At 29.8% G+C, this 22,251-nt stretch overlaps 1 protein-coding gene across 8 annotated transcripts in view; it reads left to right on the top strand.

The window, feature by feature from the left end:
* Nucleotides 1–22,251, top strand: part of LOC105205743 (histone deacetylase 4) — a 232,228-nt gene that overhangs the window by 84,542 nt on the left and 125,435 nt on the right. For 4 of the 8 annotated variants that reach the window (XM_039448576.1, XM_026139273.2, XM_026139272.2 and 1 more), the window contains exons 3-4: nucleotides 4,796–4,855; nucleotides 20,922–21,094. In XM_039448576.1, the coding sequence (XP_039304510.1) occupies nucleotides 4,796–4,855; nucleotides 20,922–21,094 (233 nt within the window). Of the gene's footprint in view, nucleotides 1–4,795; nucleotides 4,856–17,722; nucleotides 19,269–20,921; nucleotides 21,095–22,251 lie in introns of those variants that run through there. The other 4 variants (XM_026139271.2, XM_026139274.2, XM_039448566.1 and 1 more) reach the window with 4 other exon arrangements.

Genomic DNA, 22,251 nt, shown 5'->3' with positions numbered 1-22,251 from the left:
CGCTGCGCACAATTACTCTACTTTTCTGTACCTTATCTTGCCCTTTCTCTAATCAAAATAATACCAATAGTTTTTTAAACACTATTTAAAAAAGTAAATAATAACATTCTTACGTTATAACGTATTAAATTTTGTCTTAAAAACACATGTATTCACAAGAGAGCTACTATAATTTAATACTAAAGTCATAAGTGAAAAAGTGAGATAAAGTCAAAGGAAATAAAATCACAAAAAATATAAATTATTGTCTAACTTAATAACGCAACTACTTTGCTAACTCGTGGGTAACTTTTGAATGAGGGGTCACATCTAATGCGTATACTCGATTCTGATTTCTGCATTTGAATCACTCGATACAGGGGATATCCCGTTTTACCCTACCATTCTGCCTTATCCGACCTTCTTCTATATAATAGCTGTACAATTTAAATCTCGGTCTTTACATTTTATCGATTACAGCACCTATTCAAATTTTTTTCTACTGTATAGTCGTTTTAGAGCGTCATATTTTACCTTTAAAACGAGGTATAATGAGAAGTAATACTGCTGCCGATAATCTCAAAACATAGTAGTAAAAGCGATATGATTCCAACGGTATCTAAGACATTCTTTTTTTCGCATTTCAACTAAAGAAAAGTGCTGGCCGGGCTAAGGAAATGATTTGATCAGTAGATGAAAATGCTGCGTCTTATAAATACATGTAAAAAGTGGTTTTATAAGTTTTAGGATTGTAATTTTAATCTCCAAGATGAAGAACGCCCTGAACAACTGAAAAAAAATGAAGACGAAGAATTGAAACAACTTTTATTAGAGTTTGTAAATGCACTTACAGAGACTCAATAAACTATTTCGAAACATCTACATAAGCTTGATAGGATTCAAAAAGTGAGTCATTAGATTTACATGTGCCTAGTCCTGAAAACAAAGAGACGCTTTGATTATATTTCTGCCGTGTCAAGATTCAAGAAGGACTTTTACACTAGTTAATGATTAGTAATGAAAAATGAATACTTTATGATAATCCGAAAAAGCGAAAAACGCAGGTGTATTTGGATAAGCCATCGATCAGTACCGTAAAAATAAACATTCACGCAAAAAAGTGTTACTGTGTATTTGGTATGATCAGAAAAGCGTTATTTACTATAAATTGCTGAAACTCGGTAAAACTATCATATCTGAACGTTACTAGCAGCAATTGATTAGATTAAGCAACGCACTTGAGGAAAAAAGGCCCTTTAGTCTGAAAAAAGAAAGTAATTTTGCTTCACCACAATACACGACCGCACATGGTAAAAACAATACAATCAAGATAAGGTGTATAAATCGACAAAAAACATTCTTTCGACCGTATAATGTGAATCTGAGACATTCGACATAATAGGTCTTTTCCTAATTGCGCATTAAAAACACATAGAGAATAATTTGTTCTTGTTTCATTTTACCTACGAACATTAAATTGAACACAAGGACAAATAGAATATAAATGTTCTATATGCTTGATATACAAATTTGGAACGTATCCAATGTAAAATCTGCTAGAAGACACTTTCTACTTTGTATTTATGGTTTTAAAGTGTACTCTATCTTATCTGTAGGAATACCCTTAAAGGATATTATACACAGCTTGTATTTCACGATTGAATAAAAGTGTTTATCTAGTTCGATAAGCCCTAATCGATTTATTTCTCGTCCCAGCGCATTCGCCATCAGATATGATGAGAAGAAATGCCCTTTTTTAGTTTCCTTAAAAGTTTATAGAGTAAGGTTGCCGATATCGCACCGGCTCTTAAATCGCATCACCTTGCGTATAAATTCAATTACAATACTTGTATACTCTTTGCAGGATTATTTGAGAACTACATAACATTATCATTATCCTTTATTGAACTCAACACGTTAAAAACAATAGAAACTTTGTAATTAATATTTTTAGAAAAATGGTAACTTCAGTTATTTATTTTACCTTTTTTGCAATCAAGCTACGAAATGTGTTGAAAAATAGCAATAAATTTATTGTTATTTTACAACACATTTTGTAGCTTGATTGCAATAAAGGTAAAATAATCAAAATTTCGATAATTTGTAATGATCACAATATTATTAAAATTAGATTAGCAAAGATCAAATAACTTTGTACTCTTATTTGTAAATTAAATAAATAAAGTTTTACAAAATGGTTTAGTCTCTTAAATCGCACCATGCCTTAGTTTCCTAAATCACACCATTGCTTTGATCGTGGCTATATATATAAAATCAAATATAATAATCATATAAGCATATATCTTAACAATATTGCCTAATGTAATAATGTTATTACAATATTATTGAAAAATTATTGAAATCATGACATTGACTGAAATTGTATTTACAGTATTTACCTTCAACATTAATAAAATTATGCTTATCTAAGGCATTTTTGTTCGAGAAGAAAGAATCTAGCAAAAAAAAGTGTCGTTTTACTACAGAAAGAGTAATATTAACTTGTGGTGCGATTTAGGAGACCAGTTGCCTAAATCGCACTATTAAACGCTTCTTAAAAATCGTCATTTAAAAATTTATGACAATACATAAAATTCTGAAAAAAATAAATATGAAAGGAGAAATGTTGTACTTTATTATGACGTAAAAAGATTAAAAATATTTCTCACAATTCCTTAGTTATAAGCCTTTATGTCAAAAGTAGTGCGATTTCGGCAACCTTATCCTAATTCTCTGAAGATTTTATTTAACCATAGTTATCTTGAAAGATTGATATCCAAAAAATATTTAAGAAAAAGAGATGATTTGTTGATTATGAAAACCTAACCTATTTTTTTCATCAAACCTTAATTACTCCGTCTTACTCCACTTTCCCCTGTGCACACACGCACGCACACATGCACTCATGCACGGTAATTCAGAACGACCCTAGTATCCTTGTAAAGACGTATTCCTCACTTTTGATTCTAAGATGATTTTTTCTTTACGAAAATTTTGTTTTTATTTTTCAAATTATAAAAAGAAATAGTTCACGAATCACGGAGTATGCAAGGTACCAAGGTATACAGAGGCGATGCATCTCACTGTCCAATCCGAAACGGTTGCATGCTACACATGAATATTGTTCTATGCACATGTTCTCTTTCTCTGTCTCTCTCTCTCTTTCTCATTTACTCATTCACTTGTTATGTCTTACCTTGTAAAGATTAGATGTTTTTATAATGGAGATGTAGCTTGAAACACATAGAATGAATTTTATGATTGCGTACAGGATTGAGATCACACGTTTCAAAATGGTAGGATTGTGATTACACCATGACTACACACCAAAATAATCAAATAAGCCAGTTTTTGTTTCACAAATTGTATTACGTATCATCACTTTCACGTACTTGATTGATTTACGAATGAACGGTTTATTAATTACTATCGGTTTGTTAGTATTGATTATTGCCGGTTAATTATTCGGCGACTTGAAGAAGTTACTTGAAAAGAAATTAGTGCATTACATACATAGTGCACGTTATCCGACGTATAGACTGTGCTCGATAATAACAAACAGGTTATTTTTATAGTGAAGTGCTGTTACCATGCGCTATTTCAGCACACTAATGACCGGCAATGGATTTGTAGGGTAAAATGAATCATTTCAAATGCCTGTTGAATATAAATATATGATCGGTTATAGCCAATTTACTTTCGATTTTTAATAATTTACAAAGTTAAAATTATTCCTTGAAATAAAACATTTACTTGCCTTGAAAAAAGTAAATTAATTATTTTTGTGCTGATAAATTTGAAAGAAAATTTATTGGAGCAAATGAGAGCATGTATCACAATGAACGATGGACATTTTGAACAGTTGTTATGAAAAGAAGAGATTTTCAGGGTTTAAATAATTAATGCAAGAGTATCGGCACTAATGCAAAGAGAATTAAAAAAATTCTGGTATTTCAGAATGATTCAGATCATTTTCCAATACGACTGCCACGATTTTTTGGATGGTTTTTTGATGCAACGTACAGATGTACAAAATATTGATTTTTTTAAGTAAAATGGCAACACCACCGCACTAAATATCTCCGTTTGAGTTGGAATTATTCAAATTGAATATAATTTACCTTAAAATATAATCTTTCATAAGTTTGAATGAAATTTGAGGTTCAAAATCGGTCGAAATTATAACTCCTTTTTCTTTTTTTTTAGATTTTATTATTTGTCACTTTTATAAAATATAAAGAATAACATAATAGAAAAATTGTGTTTTATTTAATTGACAGAAAATTAAATATTTCATATTTTTGGAAACATCTCTACCATTTTTTAATATTAAAACATAAAACTTATTTAATTTTATAAAATTTACACAGAAAGGTTTATGCTTAGTAATATCTCACACGCACATACAATCAAAGATCCGGCCTCGATTCTTATCGAATACAAATATCGAGATCAAACTTTTTATTCGATTATCAGCGCATACGTGAAGATCAAATAAAAATCATAAAATTGCAAGAATTTATGTTCGAAGATAAGCCGATAATAATAGTAATGTATGACGCCGATATCAATCGTGATATAATGGTTCGCGATAGTTTGCCTCAGTCCAGGGTATCTCTTTCCGTGTCTGGACTAAGATGACGTCAATCGACAGCCGCAATTATTTATTCACGCTTCTCGTGCGAATTGCTACTTTTATTTGCAAATTGGTGTAGATTGCATATGAAGATATAAGAACTAAAATCGCCCTATTATTCTTCCCACTATTATGCAACTGTCGGTGTCGATTTTGTAAAACGCTTGTAATTTGTTTCAGAAGACGTGGGCTATAGAAGTGTCGAGATCACGTCCGCTTTCACGCATCTGCCTCAGAAGGGTGAGCATTTTTGCTATCTATATTCGTAAAGTTTCTTTTTTCTATACAGACAAATTAGGAATTATTTAAATATGTTATTTTTATAACTCAAACTATTTTATGTAAGAGTGGTCGTCAAAAAATGCGAATTTTGTATATATGTATATAAAAAATTGTACTTAAAAAAAACATCAGAATATTTTTTTATCTTATATTTTTATTCTGTATAAAATTCATATAATAACAATGCAAGCTGTAAATAATTTTAAAGCTATAACAAAATTAAGGTTCTATGACACCAAATCAATGACATCAACCAAAAAGATTAGAAAAAAAGGGCCGACTTTAGTTCTTAATGTGTTACAACAATTCTTTATTAAATTTAACAAATATTAAACGTTTCGATCCTTGGTTTGGGTCATCCTCAGTGAGTAAGAGAAATCCGAAATTAAAACAAAGGAAGAAATTAAACGCAAGACTGTCGCAGTCAAGAAGTTGTTTTAAGGTGTTAAAAAAATTTTTTTTGTCAAGATGTTTAAAATAGTTTAAAACGTATGTGGACTCTGACTATATTGTCAAAAACAGTGTATGATCAAATTAGACGTATCCACTGATAGACGACAGTCTTGTGAATAATTTTGTTATTGTAGCAAAATTGTTTTGCTATATTGCATATATGCGGTGACAGCGACAAAATATTATTGATACAATTTAAAAAATTATTTATTGGTAAAGCAGAATCTGTTTTGTTAAAATAGAAAAAAATGTAATGAATGTATTTGTCTTTATAATTTAGGTTAATTTGTTGTTAAAGCAAAATGATATATTCTTAGCAAGTATTTGTTATTAAAGCATAAATACAATACTTCTTATACAAATTAGACTTGTACGAACTTAAACTCGTTCAATAAATTTGTTCTTACAGAGGAATAATGTATAGTATTAACAAATTTATGTTTAGCATATATCAATTAGTATTTTTATCTAATGTCTTTGCTTGCTTTTTCACATAATAACTAATAGATTTTGCTACAACAGCATAAAATTTGCTACCACAGCAAATTATTTTTCTTTGTGTAATTGTAATTTATAACTATTTAAAATAGTTAAAATATTGGAATTCTGCACTTGATTTATAATTTTCAGCAATTTTTTTAAATTAAAATTAAAAAATTGCACTTTATTCAAAATAAACGCGATTAATTTAGAAAATAGTCCAGGTCAACAAATATTACTCCGATCGCCGATTATTAATCCTATTAGCAGTAAATTTGTTCTATTAGCAATCTCATTAGTAATTCATATATTTCGAAAACGCTATATTAAAATTTCCAAACGGATTGTTCGATAAGTTTAATTTATCTCTAATACAATTGCAATGCTGAATTTACAGCCGTTTACAACTGTGGACAAAACGAAATAGCGAGAATAGATTTCGGGAATACAAATGTTATTTTCAGGTTGTAATAACTCGTATAACTGGTATAACCGGTAATGATGATATAATGACGGTATAACCATAATCGATATAGGAGGCGGAAAACGGAAAATTACTGTCAAACTGTTTGCGCAACTATAAATTTTGAATTTACTAGCCAGAGAGAGCTTTCGATTCTTGCCGTTCAATCAACATCATTATTTAGTTAAACACAATTTAAATTTTTTATTTACTAAATATTTAGTATTCAACTTCTCAATAATATACATCTTTTTCTTTTTGATACACAATTAATCTCTAAGTTATTTATATGCTGCCTGTAGAATTACATATAAGCATGTGTATAATATTACACGTCGTCAATACTGTCTTATCATTTTGTTTTTGCACTATATTTCTTGAAAAGCTAAAAATAAAGTTTTGTAAACATAAATTAAAAGTGGAAATTATCTTCTATTAGATAATGTAGCATTTTTTATAACAGTGTTTCGTGTTTTGCAATAAATAATATTTTCGTAAAGTAATAAGAAAATAAGCGCTTGAGAAATTGGGCTCAAAAACTGACCTAGTAAGCAATAATAGCAGAATTCAGACACACTGAAGGAGTTAATTATAAAGTAAATTGATAAACCAAGTAAAATGTTTCTATATATTAAAGAAATTTTATAAAATTGAAAGATTATAATTGAATATTTTTAAAGTAAACAGTTTAAAAAATAGAAAATTTATTAGAAATAGAATACATGAGTCTTTTGTCAAATGTGCATTAACATATTTATATTATAGTTGAGTATTATAGTCAGTAACAGAAAAGTGTACAGGTTTTCGTAGCAATTTTATATTTAAAACCGCACAATGATGTAAATAAAAGAAATATATAAACAAAATAATTTTAGAAAACTACAAATATGTTCTAAAGATCGTTACATATACATTCTTATCTGTGGTTTTATTAGAAGACGTTCAAGTTTGTATTGGTTTGGAAACCAAAAGTTTATAGTGATATATAAAGGAAAGTCATCAAATCTAGAATATTATTTTGTTTTTGAATATCTCTTAAGCAAAAGCTAAAAAACTTTAAAGACAAATATAAATCAAAAAGTGTTTACTACCAAATGACATAGCAGTTTTTATAATACTGTTTCATATATTATAATAATTAATGTTTTTGCAATATAATCCAAAAAAGGGCATCTGAGAAATTAAATCCCAAAACTAGCACACTAGGCAGCAATAGCAGAATTTAGGCACGGCCTTGTAGTAGAGGAGTTAACTATGAAATAAATTGATAAACAAAGTAATAAAATACGTTTTTGTGTATTAAACAATAAAGTTCATAAAATTAAAAAGATAAAACTGAAACGTAAAATAACAGTAGTTGAAGATGACTCGAAGCTGAGTCGAAACGTTCTCCGTTTTATGTTAAGATAATAAATCTTTATAATATCACGCACCAACAACCGCGGTTATTCTTTATTATACTTATTATACTATTCAAACTCAATCAATTTGACAATTTTAAGAGTACCACACTTCAGTGTTTTATATTTGAAACATAAACATCGGTATACTTCTCCGTGAGAACAGACCACAAAGCTAGTAACTTTACTTACGATAACCTTAACTTTTAGTGTCATGTTGATCTACGTATACAGTCAGAGTTAATGTTTTTTTGTTATTTTAGATACTTTACTTTGATTATTCTGTAGGTTAACAACGATGTACTATTTTTAATAGGCAATCTTTCTTTTTAGTCGTCAAGTTGACATCAACTTAAACCTAACCTAACGGAGCAATTTATGATCTATTTTTACTAGAAGTGTTACCAGCTTATGTTGCACAGCGATTTTATATTTTAAAAACCAGACTACGAGGAAAAATATGAAAGAGAAAAATATAAACAAAACAGTATTAGGAAGCTACAAACATGTACAATTATAAAATATGATCAATATCTATACTTACTATTATTTAAACTATGTAATTTTGAAGAGGAAATCTGTTAATTTTATTTTTACTTTTTAAGAATTTGTTTTTAGGAGATTTTATTTAAAAAAAAACCATGAATAAACGAAATATGGGTTTTTATTTTTCTAATTATTTAAGCAGATCCTGTTTTTTTATCAGTATTCATACAATGCAATATTTAATTTCCAAGAAGTAAGGAGGTGCTACTTTAGGAGGATTATTCATTGGTGACCTTTTGTAGTTAAATAAATCTGTAAACAAATATTTAAATATTGTTTTTAAATTTCTTGAAACAACGCTATGAACTTTTGTTTTAACCTAATTGTTAACCCTTAAACATATTGATCCCGTAAAATACGTAAACACATTTTCTGGTCTGGTTTATGTATGCATACAAGCGCGTTAGTAGAGACAATTAAAAACTTATTCGTATTTAGACGCGTACATGGCATCATGCAAATTGTCTTTAATAAAGTATTAAAAGAATCTCTGCCCCCATATGTAAATAATTTTTAAAATTTCCAAGAAAGCTTGTATGTACGTAACTCGGAATAACGTTTATTCTTTATGTATCCTTATGTAACAATTGAATGAATGTTTCGACTTTCTTTGGAGTCATCATCAGCATTATAATTTACCAATAAATTTACCGATACATTCTCGATCTTTGAAAAATAAGATCATTAGTCGGTTGACAGATCCGTAGTATTCTCCTTCTATCGGTTAACAATTGTGTCCGTCAAGGACCAACGTGAAACACATCAATAGGAATATCATTATTCAATCAAGCGCAATTGTGTATAAATAAATTAAAATTGTATAGTGAAGTTAATCAAGTTTACTGTTCAGAGTCAAGAACGTGTCTAAAATTATTAACTCTTTTACAAAGCCTCCGCAAGTTGAATTACTATAGTTAATCCTCTTTTACTCGAAAACTTCGATAAGTCATAACCTTTATGACTTAAAGATTTTAACTCTTCTTTTGAGATTTGAGTTATCGAGATTACAGTATAATAATCAATTCTTTATGATATATAACAAAATAAAATTGTCACTTCAGAATTTTAAAATAGAAACAGTATACAACATCTAAGTTGCACAAGCAAAAAAGATAAAATCATATTTTTTAGACGTTGAAATTCGATTTGAAAAAGTTAACGAGTATTATATTGTACTGTGCAATATAATACTTATTAATTTTGTGTTCAAGTTGCAGAGATAAAATAATATTCTTAAATATTTGACAAATAATTCGAGTCAAGATAGATTTTATTTTGTCTTATAGAGATTTTCCGCAGCAAAGCGAAAGAAAATGAACAAAATGTTCATTTTATTTTATAAAGATTTTTGAGTTATAGAGGTTTAAATCTTCTATAGAAAGTGATTTTCTTCCTAATTTTGCTTTTCTCTTCTCTTTATATAGTCCCTAACTTTGCTCCGGGGCGATATTTAGAACGAATAAAACGGTAAATAATTCAAAGCAAAATGAGCGGATGTTTATCATAGCGATATTGCCAGTCATCGAGAAAATCGTTTATTCCACGCAAATGTACGCGCACGTGACATACGCGTGTTCGCCATACACAGCAGACATTTGACATTTGTGCATGAATTGCACTTCCTGACACTCCTTCCGCAATCAAAAACTGCACTACACTTCACTGTTCTTCTTTCCCGATCTCCATAGTAATGTTGAATGCACACACGACGCGTTGACCTCACTTCGAGCACGTCTAACAAATGACAGCGGTGAACATTTGCGCCGTCCTCCCCTAATTCCCAATAGAGGTCACGTCCATAAACATACAGAAAAGGATTCCACCAACTTTCACGCCATGCTCGTTATACAGTCTCTCAAAAAAGCAATTCTTCATATAAATATCAGATTAAAATTGATATGTTAAGGACGTATAAAGGATAATGTGATAGTTTTATTTATTATATTTAGAAGCTTTTTACTGTAGACGTGCTTTTGCAGTTTTCGTGACTCTTCATAAATACATACCATTACATCCAATAGTATAAAAGTTTTCTTTATCAAACAACACTCAAATAAACTTACAAAAAATGAAGTCTCTGAAATAGTTAAAGATGCTCACGATGTTTTATCTGTTTCCGTACAATGTCAAAAAGCTTATTCTAATATTTTGAAGCAGTGACATTGTCATTTTTCTGATATTTTTTTGGACCGTTTCCATAGAAGTGAATGATTGGCTCAGTTATCATACGACTTGACCTATGCACTAACCTATACCGTGACCTAAAGTAAGTCACTACTGATTGTGAGACGTTTACAACGTTTAGACGTATGGCTACCTTAGGCTCTAAACTTTACCTATCATGTTAATACCATCTATTGACAAAGACAAACAAGACAAAAAGTACTTCGATAAGCATATCGCGCGAATATGTATGTACAGTATAATTTAAAAACTTTTTCCCCACTTTTTTCAAATTGCTGGAAAAAAACTAGAAAAATATATTTCGATTTTTTAAAAATTACTTTTTTGCGAAAAATTGCTGTTTTTTTTCGGTGATGTGCTATCCAATTTTATAATATTATTAAAATAAGACACATCGTGTAAGCGCTGGAATTAATATTGAGCTAATTTTTCGGTTAATTTATATTTTGAATATTACATTACTTCAGATTTGATGTAATTATTAAACAAACTGTTGATTTACGCATTGTAAATCCTCGTGGCGAGAGACTCTCACTATGATAAATCCTGCATAAAACAAAGCCATTTATTAGGATTTACTGATACACTTTGCGCCTCTTTAGTCTATCTCCGTTTACACGCGCTATTTCAGGCGGCCTGAGAGCACCTAAGATAGATGAGGAATCGCGAAGAAGTTTCCTGACCCAAGCAAGTCCACAACTGTTTACATCGTCGTGACTTATTGCGACCCTATTTGGGTCTAATATAGAGTATAGGCGGCGGACTAAGCGCTCGGTATAAACTAGGCCATTGTTTCAGTATTTAGTCCGCCATATTAATTTCGCCATCTTAAATTTTTTTAAATTTGACATCAGATTTGTCAAATTTAAATCAGTAATTTAAAGAACCCATGGGTGTCGACTTTTGACAAGATTCAACCAAAATTTGTGCTATAAAGCGTTGTTAGTATCATACTTTCTTAGTAGGTGGGTGATTACTTTGACGATCTATATCTCTGAAACCGTATGCTCAACGTAAATTTAATCTGTGATTAATGTCTTATCATAAGCTATCATTTAAAAAACGAGCATTTTTTACCGCTGTTCTTTCGAAATAAATTATAATTATTAAACTTTTTGTACATAAATATAATTTGCATTAATATCCACATCATAGCTTCAAAATAGAAAATAAATGTATTTTTTGCAGCTTTATATTTCATTATATATTTGAAAAATGGATTTAAAAATTATATTTAATAAAAAATTAAATTTAATAAAAAATTAAAAAGTAGGAATTGTAAAATGGAGTAAATATCTTCTCAAAAATTATCGGTATGTGAGAAGATGCATAATGCATGAATTATTTTTCCATAAATCTGGTCGTTTTTTCGGATTGCCTCACAAATGTTTCATAACGCAAGTAGTATTCCTCATTGATTGTTTGACCGGGTGAAAAGAATTCTAAATACACAACACCACGGTAATTAAAGAAAACAATCAACATTAAGCAGAAATAATTGGTTTTCTAAATTAATATCTAGTTCATTTATATTCATTTATAAAATTTTCTTTATTTTTAGCTTTGTTATATTGTTAAGAAATTTACAATAAGCATTTGTTAGACTTGTCATAGCATAAATGAGAAATTGCATAAGATTTCGATAAGATTTTGAAATGATGTTTTAAGCAATAAACGTACATTTCAAAAAGATCTTTATCTTTCGCACAAAAGTTTTATTGAAAGGTCTTATTGACACTCATGTTGACTCGATAACTGTTATTCTAAAGAAAGTAGAAATAATATCTTGAATGAATATCAAATATCTACATTTGCCATCTATTAATCTTTAGCCTTTAGCTTTTAACTTTTATACTTTAGCTTATATTATAGGTGTAGCTTTTGTCCGAAAAATAAAGGAAAAAGCAATTCCTCACAATATGAAATAAGATTAAATAAATAATAGATAACTTAAACAAAGAAAGGGAAAAATTTGCAAATTTTTTTGACAGTCATACTATTAGAATATGAGTAAAGGCTGAATGAGAAATCAGAGAGACGGTTCAACTTGATCTTGATGAGAAAAAGATATAAACACAAATGTAATAAGAAATCTTATTTATTACCACATTGCATTTACTCAATGATAATTTAACGTGTTATAAGTACGAAAATATTTAGCATAGAAATTTAAAATAACTGTCAGATTCAATGTAACAATCGTGATAAAATTACAGCAAGATAGTAATTTATTTAAAATATTGACAAAATTTATTGTATTTAAAATTTTATGCGCAAATAGGTTATAATTATTTTCTACACTGATGCATAGGATAAAACAACATTTTTCTATATTCTTATCAATTTTACTTTCTAAGTGATGAAACGCATTTTTCATAAACTCTCTGTTTCTAATGGTAAAAATGTGCAATTATTACTGTTGTTATTGATAATTTTATCTCTGGTTATGAATTATATAGAGAATAAGAATTATAGAGTAATGTAAACTGAAAATTTTTTTACGTTATTTTTAATTTTTATTGACATTTCAAAATTTAGCTTTTTGTTTTATTACTTATAATTATATTTCATAATTGTGTTAGATATTCCTGTATTATAGTTACAGAATGTTTGTTTTATTTTTTTATACAATTCTAAAAAATGTTTTTGTTTTTTGTTTTTTACATTAATATTGTTCAGTTCTGTACTACGGTTTAATCATTAAAAATGTTATAACTATTCAGGATAATATTGGGTTGTTGAAAAAGTAATTTCGTGTTTTCCCAACAGAGGGCAACTTCACACTTAATAATCATTATATATTTTGACAGCTGATATAGCAAGGCTTGCTTGTGGAAAAGTTTGATTGATTCTACGCAGTAGTTTTTGTTTGGTGCCCTATCAAATATGGAAAGTACAAAGCATTTTTGGCATATTTTACTTTTTTACTATCGAAAAGGTAAAAATGCTGTTCAAGCAAGAAGAAAATTATCCGATGTGTATGGAGAAGATGTATTGACAGAACGCCAGTGCCAAAACTGGTTTGCAAAATTTCGATCCGGCAATTTTGATGTTGAAGATGCACCACGTTCTGGAAGGTCAGTTGAAGCTGATGAAGACACAATAAAGACATGCAAACCGGCGAATAACAACTCGTGAGATTGCTGAGAGATTAAGTTTATCGAATTCGACCGTTTATGATTATTTGAAACGTCTAGCTTTAATCTCAAAGCTCGACATATGAGTTCCTCATGTTCTTACGGAAAGAAATCTGTGCTCTGTGATTTGCTTCTCAAACGTCAAGAAAATGATCCATTTTTGAAGCGCATCGTGGGGACGAGAAATGGGTTGTCTGCAATAATGTTAAACGCAAGAGATTATGGAGTTAAAAAGATGAATTGGCTCCAAGCACTTTCAAAGCCTTCGATATTCATCAAAAAAAGGTGATGCTATCTGTTTGGTGGAATTTCAAAGGAATTTTTTTTTTTTTTTTTTTAGCTTCTACCGGACAACACAACGATCAATTCTGAAATGTACTGTTATCAGCTGGACAAATTGAATGATTTATTTAAACAGAAAAGATCAGAATTGATCAATAGAAAAGGTATAGTGTTCCACCAAGATAATGCGAGACCTCATACAAGTTTGGTAACTCGTCGAAAGCTTTTACAGCTTGGATGGGATATACTGCCACCATATTCTCCAGATCTGGCACCTTCTGATTATTATTTGTTCCGGTCTTTACAAAATTTTTTAGACGGTAAAACCTTTACTTCAAATGAGGAAGTTAAAAATCATCTGGATCAGTTTTTTGCCAGCAAAGAACAAAAATTTTATGAGCGTGGAATCGTGCTACTGCCAGAAAGATGGCAAAAGATATTGGATCGGAATGGACAATATAATTCAATTAAATATTTATTTACTATAAAAAAATTATCTTTCATTTTCATAAAAAAAAAGAAAAAAACGAAATTGCTTTCTGAACAACCAAATATTATATCTATCATTCAGCGTGGTGTCTCCCGACTGTTAGTTAAGTCTAATTTATTATTAAATAATAAAATAAAATAATTTTAAATGTCAAGTATTTGTATTTGATTTAGTTTACAGTTTTATTTATGTAATTCAATAATTAGTTTAATTTTTATTTTAAACTTTTGAAAACAATCTTTTATAGTTTTTATTTTTATTTTTTTAAATTTGTTTAAGTTTTGTTTTTTTAAATATTGTTTTTTTAAGCAGCTTTTTAAATTTTTAATTTCTATTATTTTTTAAAATTTGTTTAAGTTTTTAAATTTTTAGTTTTTATTTTTGAACTGTTTTTATTCTTATTATTAAATTAATGAACTTTTGGCAGCAGTTGGTCGTAAAAAAGGTTGAATTCTTTCCTTTTGATTGATATAGTTGATCAACTTTTTGGTCAACTAAAATTCAAATGGCACGACAGTAAAGTTTTGTTGGGGTCTGTGGGACTACCATTGTGAATGTAACTTTTTAATGAGTAATCTTATATTTAAAAATTGGACAAACAGATCTGTCCGTATTTTACTCGCATGTACTCTACCTAAAGTTAGAATACTATATAGTGCTGTGGAGAAAAGGGCTTCTGCGTGAGGTCCGAAATATATTATGAAACACATCAATTTTTAATTTTAAATACTTTGAATTATTCAAAAATACCTCACGTTTTCCTTGTTATACAGGATGTCCCATTTAAAAAATCCACCTTGATTTTTTAATCCACCCTTTACTGACAGCTTTTATCTGAAACATTTTTGCTGAAAATGCTTCATTGAAGATTTATCGAGGTGGTTTTTTTTTTAAATGGGATACCCTGTATATTATACTTTTTAAAAGGAATGATAATGCCATAATTTTTTTTTTTTTAGTATGACTTTAGCTTTAAAACACTGTATTTGGAAGTCTTTAAAAGTTTTTTGTTGCAAAGATAAGATTTTTTAAAGGAAAAGTGAATTTTTGAACAATTTTTTTATTTTTGCTTAATAGTTTTCCTTTATAACTTTGCAATAAATCATTTTTTGGTAATGCCGATTGTGCAGTCACATTTCTGAGGTTCTGAACTTTTACTTAAAAAAAAGATTGTTGAAAAATATTGATTGAAACCAAAATTATATCTTCTTAAATTGAGTGGGTTCAACCAGACAAGAGATGTGTTAACGTAATATTCCTCGGATAAAATATGTTTAAGAGTTAAGATAATAAGAAAATAAAGATCTTTAAATTTTACTGCAAAATTTGCAACAAATTTTACTACTTGTTGTATTGATGATAAGGATGCGATAACTTGGCAATCTATCAAATATTATGAGTGACGATAAGAATTTTTTAAATATACCAAAGATATTTTATAAACTACTTAATGAAAAATTACTATACAGCATTGTGAAATGTTCTAAGGCAAAATGTTTATAATTTGAAACAAATACTACCACTTGGGTTTTGTAGAAAAAGTATATTCTCTTTATAACAGGCGCACTTTAAAGATTTCATACATTTTTTTTAACAAACGCATATCATTTTTATTATTACACAATTTCAAGATATTTATTTTAAGTAAATACCACTTAGGTTTGAATAAGAGATTTTGTAGAAAATATTAATACATATCATTTTGATTAAAAAAATAAAGACTTTTAGGCGCGCGCGCACAAAAACAGGCGCTTTTTTTTACCTTTTTTTTTTTTGAAAGGTAATTTTGTACTGATATATGAATACAGGACTCGGGAGGCACAGAAAGAAAAAAATGTTCCAAATGGCCTTGGTCTCCCCTATTATCTTTTGAAAGAGATACTTATTCTAATGAAATTCGGCCTCGGTATTTTTGAAATTATCTCCTGCCTTATGTGCTACTATTTTTTCTGTATTAGCATTTTATTGTTTATTTATATCTGAACTGTTTATATCAGTAAAGTCACTAGATTTATAAAATACCGCAATGACATATGTATTTTTTTAGCATTTAGAGTCATACTAACGGAAAATATACATAATGCACTATTTTATCTACACATTAGCTGCAGCAATCTTAACCTGTGCAAAAGTTATGTATTCTATGCATTTAACAGTATCGTATATAAAGAAATAAACAGAATAATACTAGGTTATTGCCTACATATATGCGTTGATGTATATTTTTATTTTTTGAACTGTACTTAAATGTATCTTCATGCTTTTTAATTCTCTGAGACTTCAACGATTAATAAATCCATTTTAGACTAAAGAATACATAATTAAACATTCATACATATTCCTTTGTTCATAAACAAACTGAATACAAATTTTTTTAATGGATTTACCTAATTTATAGATTTATTTTCCACTCACAAAATACGTTTATACAAATACACAAGTTTCGAATGAATAAACTTGAAACACCAAAATGGTGGTGGAGAGTTTGCGATACTTCATAAATCTATTGATTTTACGTTTATACTATAACATAAACAGTGCGTTAATTTACACTATTATGCTGCATGATAAAATTTATTATATATAAATTATTATATGTAAGATTTATATTTAAATATTGTATATGTTTATCACTACCTGGTATTTATTCTATTTAAAACAATAAAAAATCATAAACTATTTAACTATAATATTGTAAAATCATTGAATTTTAAATACAGGAATGTTGCCTTGGCATACTGGCATAGCCTTGTTGTTTCATGAATTTTTTCACATTTTCTTTAATATTTTAAAAAAGAAAAAAATAACGTCGAACGCGAGATCTACTGTAATAATAAGGTGCCTAAAAAAATGTTTAAAATGGAAGAGTTTAATTCTAGTTTTTTAATTTTATACACTTTATCGTTTAATAGGATATAGTGATGGACCAAGGCTAGTTGAGCCACTTTTTATTTAAATTTATAATTTTTTTACACAGTTATGATAGAGTAAGAGAGAATTGCTTTAAAACCTTGCATATTTATCTAGCTCAATAATTAAGCGCTTGTAAAGTCTTAATATATTTTGTAAATGAGAACAAATTGATGTCGAATACAGAGTCAGAGTTGTTTAATAGCATCTCATCATATAGCATCTCATCATGTTGAGTTATATTGAAGAGTAAGTTGAGTCATGAAGATAATTATCAAAAAAGATTACTAAAAAAAACAAAAGAATCGTGTATCAGTTACATTTTTTATTAAAGTTTTCGTCTCTCTTTAGATAATTTTATAATATTCTTTCCCTAAATGCGTTATTAATAAAAATAACAAATCTGAAGCTTTACAACTTTACAAAAAGAAAAATATAAATTCTAATTGTTAACATAATATAAATTTTCTAATAATTAAAAAAAAATAAACTTTTTATAAATTACAAAAAAAATATTTGATTTATCAATGACAATTAAATTTATATATAATTATTAAAGTTTAACTTCTTGTTTTCCATCGGAGAGAAGGGTTGAATATTAGAGACCTAGCAACCTGTGTTTATAAGTGAGGTTAAATAGCCCAACTAGCCCCAAAGCAAACATTGGCTGAAACATTTATTTATAACTAAAGAGTTATAAATAACTTTTTGAAGATTATAGTTAAAAACTAATGACTTATGTAAAAAAAAAAAATTTTGTATTTATTAATAACTTTAATAACCTCACAGACAAAAAAGACTAATCACCTGTTAACTTTATTTTTATCGCTGCAGAAACGAAAATTTAATGTTATTCACTCGTTGACAGTGAATGGGCGCAGACTAATCTATGCAGTGCATTAGTTTCCGTCTCTGCGTTTTCTTACACGGGCATCGATATATCCATACGTGCTACGGTTAACGAGATATTCGCATATAACTAACTTACCCATATGTTCAATTAGCCTCGGTCTACCTTATATAAATATATATTTTATTGCTTAATTTACCAATTTATTTAGTTAACTCGTTCTCCAGGACCACGTCTGAATTCTGTCATTATTACCTACTGTATTAGTTTTAGGGGTCAAATTCTTTGTTTTTTTCTTTTACTTTTGAAGGAGGAAGTAGGTTACGAAAACAATTATTTCAAAATACAAAACAATATTATAAAAATTATTATTTAATTGTTATTTAACAGTAAACACTTTCTAGTTTATTTTCATGTTATTAAAGTTTTATTTGTAGTTCTTGTTTAAGAAATATTACTTGAAAACAAAGAATTGGTATGCCAGTATTTGAGACTTTCCTCTACAGTTTAATAAAAAATAATAAAATACATTTTACATTTTACTGTGTTAAAATATAAAATGTGTGTAGATATTAATGAGAGAAAATTATATAAAATTCTTCGAAATACACAATGTTGTCCTATTACTAATATGATTTTTAAGAGAAAACTTTCTGTGAAGACTGACTAAATCATTCATGATTAACCAATATACGCGAGTCCCCGCTTCGACGCGCCTCACTGCACTAAATAAATTATCAAAGCCATTTCTGATCGCGATTGTTCAGTTGCAATCCGTCTATCGGACAATCTTGAATTCTCTCCGCTCTTGTGTCGCACAGTCTCTCCCTCTCGCTTCCTCCTTTTTTGTCTCACCTCATCTTCGCTCCCAGGCTCGCGTAATCGCTTCCAGTGCGAGCTAAATTTAGAGTTGACCGTTGCTTTTACCGAGCCGAGCGGCGTATATAAAGTTCCTCCTCTCTCCCTCGCTTCTCTATTGTCGTTTTCTGCACGCACGCGCTAGCGCACCATCGACTCCGGGATCGCGAGACGCGGGAAAACGCCACGTCGAATTATCCTACGTGTGAAGCGATGAACGCAGGGCGATTGTGAAGTGCGTTGGAGCAACAATTTTGGAATTCAAGATTATAAATGCACAGCGAAGAAGAAGCGACTGAAGTGAACTCGTAGCTTTCGGTACGGTAATCGGAATTATGAATGGTTTTATTGACATTCGTGCTTTGAAATTTCATAATTCGTTCGTAAAGAGAAGTTTCTAAGACTACCTTTTTGTTCGTTGATACAATCGCGAATACGTCGATGACTCGGTGTGATAAATGCCTAGCGATATATAACAGAGTTGAACTTAGACCTTTAATGATAAAAGGTGTCACGAATGAAGCGGCCGAAGATGTCTTCCTCCGTGAGTCCCTTCACTTCGGATTGAAATTTCGAGTCTTCTGAGCGAATCTTTTAATCTAAATGTAGCAACGTTACAGTTGGAAAAAGCGCGAAAGGAGAAAAAAATAGAAGAGACGCGCAAATTGAGGAAACGATAAGCGACTACCCGTGTATGGCGTGTACGTTGCGCGTAATAAATGCTAAAAATAGCCGCGCTATCGTACTGCAAGTGAGTATCGAAGCGATAAATATCATACCGCGGCAACACGGCCCGCGCCGCGCCGCGCCGCGCCGACGCACTCGAATTCCACAATTTTCTCTTCGAGCATCGTAAGGTATTATGAGAGAACGGAAGAAAAAAAACACGCGGTGTGTCCTCCTTTCGGATATCATTCAAGTCGGACACGATGAGCCGATCTCACTAGGAAAGGAGGAAAGGCCCACGTTCTCGTAGAATGTGTTTTTTTACGATTCCGCTAAACTATTCCGAAATTAACCTCTCGAATACCCAAAAAAAGAAACAAGTCAAGGTACACGCAAGATGTGATTGGGATAATCGCGCATTTCCGAGAAACTTGGTCGTTTAACTTGTTTGGAAACGAATGATTTGTAAACGAGCGGCGTGCAAAAAACTCCAACTTTTTCCATCGTTAATATGCGAGAATCTTCCTCGCGTCTTCTTTGGCATTTCCTATCTCAGTGATGTTTTAAAAGTATCTTAAAATAAAATTCAAACAAGATAAAATGAAAAATTATGGATATTTCATAGACGATTTCTGTTTTTAATAAATTTTTTTCTCTTTTTAATATACGTTTGACTAGAAAACTGCGAATTATAATATCATGACGTGTGTCCTTGAATTGGTATCGAAATAACACTTAGGTAACAGGAAGTGAATTTTTTATCGTGTTATGTATTATTGTAAGAGTATTGATAATAATTATTGAAACCTTAGTAAATAAGAGTGAAAGTGATTTTTCAACAACGGTAACGAAAAGAATACGATGAGAAGTGTTTTGATACAAAATTGAGTTTAATACCAGTTGTTATAACTTCTAATTTCGATTGATCGCAACGAATACTTTCTTTCTCACACAAATTAGTCTAGCTTATTTAGTTCATAAATGAAGCATCGCGGAGTGCTTATTTCACATCATCGAAATCATGAAAATTTAATTTTAGATTAATTTGCCGAGAAAAAATTAATTTGGTATCAATTTAATCATATTAGTAATAAAAAGATCAATATAAAAGAAAGAAGCGTTCTACAAAAAGCAAACTATGAGAGTTCATATGCAGCAGGCGAACGCATTTGATTGATATCCGCGCGCGAAAAGCTTGAACATAAAGAACATCGGTGCATATAAGCATCACGGAATGATCATTCATTAACATACTAGGACATCGAGACATGATATCGGATGTATATTGTTGTTATATGTGCATAGAGATGGCCAGAGACACGCCGGGCTCTCCGATACCACGACCGCGAGATTTAGGCGCCGGTGGCGGAGGAGCCGCGGCCACGGCCACCTTGACTTCCGGCGCTTATCACGCTGCACCAACTGTCGACACCGCCAACATGCATGGCCAACACGCGCTGCAGCAGAAAATACTCGAGGTAACGTAACGTACGACCGATGTATTTAGGCAAGTTTAATATAGAGGAGAAGGTGGTATTATGGACCGTGTAAATGTTATAAGCACTTGTATTACTTCCATTATTATGTAACAAGTTGCTAGTAAAATTATTTGCGGAATCATTTGTTTAGTATTGTTATGCAGTGACGCTAATATGCTTATACACAATAGCTGATAATGATTATAAATAGGACATTTTTACTTTTGAGCATTTCAAACCTTTTTCATTTTAACACTCAATTACACATACTTCCTCATTATTTTTAAACTTGAGTGTATTATTATACGAATGTATATACACTCGAATATTTTGTTATTTAACTTTCTATTCGACTATACACGTTTCGAGTTAACCAAAGTTATTCAATAGCATTAATCTTTTGTTAATGTGGGCACAGAAGTGAGTGTGCTCGTAATATAGGAACTATTGAGATTTTTAATATTGAAATATTTTTTTAATAAATCGATTGTCACTTTAAAAGAATATGTTCAGAAACATCATTTTCTTATTGTGTAATGTTGAACAAGGATTAAATAACATCTCTCATGTTTTTGAATGCAAGAAAATTCTGAACCATGAAAAAGTAAAAATATATAATTTTAGTATTTTTGTAACAAAATACTAATCCTTAAAGTGTACAGTGTGCAAATTCGCACTATGAAAAATTTCAAACTGTTGCAGTTTTTCTAAGATTTTTTTTAAACAACTTTAATTTTCATTATTAAAATAAATTTGTATAATTTGCATATCACTACTATTGCATTTCTCACAAAATTTTTTATAAAAAATTTATATAACAACTTAATATTTTTTTAGATTTCATAACAAAATAATAATTGAAAATGCAAAAATCAAATTCTCAGTGTGTATACTGTACGGTTAGGAATGTAGAGTGCACTTTGAGGATTAAACAAAATCAATTTTTAAATTTATTTTTGTGGTGGCCCATACTATTACTCTTGTTTTTCTTTAACCTCTCCCTCCCCACTTACCTAAAAATATTTTAACACTTTAGCTCACGAGAACGGTTAGTTTGAGTAATGAAAACGTGCATTTGACTCAAGGTGATCCCGTTTTTAGATCGCAAACAGGAACTTTTCCGAGAAAATGAATGATTAAAGCGTGTTGCATATAAG

Source organism: Solenopsis invicta, chromosome 1 (assembly GCF_016802725.1).
Source record: "Solenopsis invicta isolate M01_SB chromosome 1, UNIL_Sinv_3.0, whole genome shotgun sequence".
Taxonomy (NCBI): Eukaryota; Metazoa; Arthropoda; class Insecta; order Hymenoptera; family Formicidae; genus Solenopsis; species Solenopsis invicta.
Note: the sequence above shows the minus strand (reverse complement) of the source record. Positions and strands in the feature narration are given on the sequence as shown.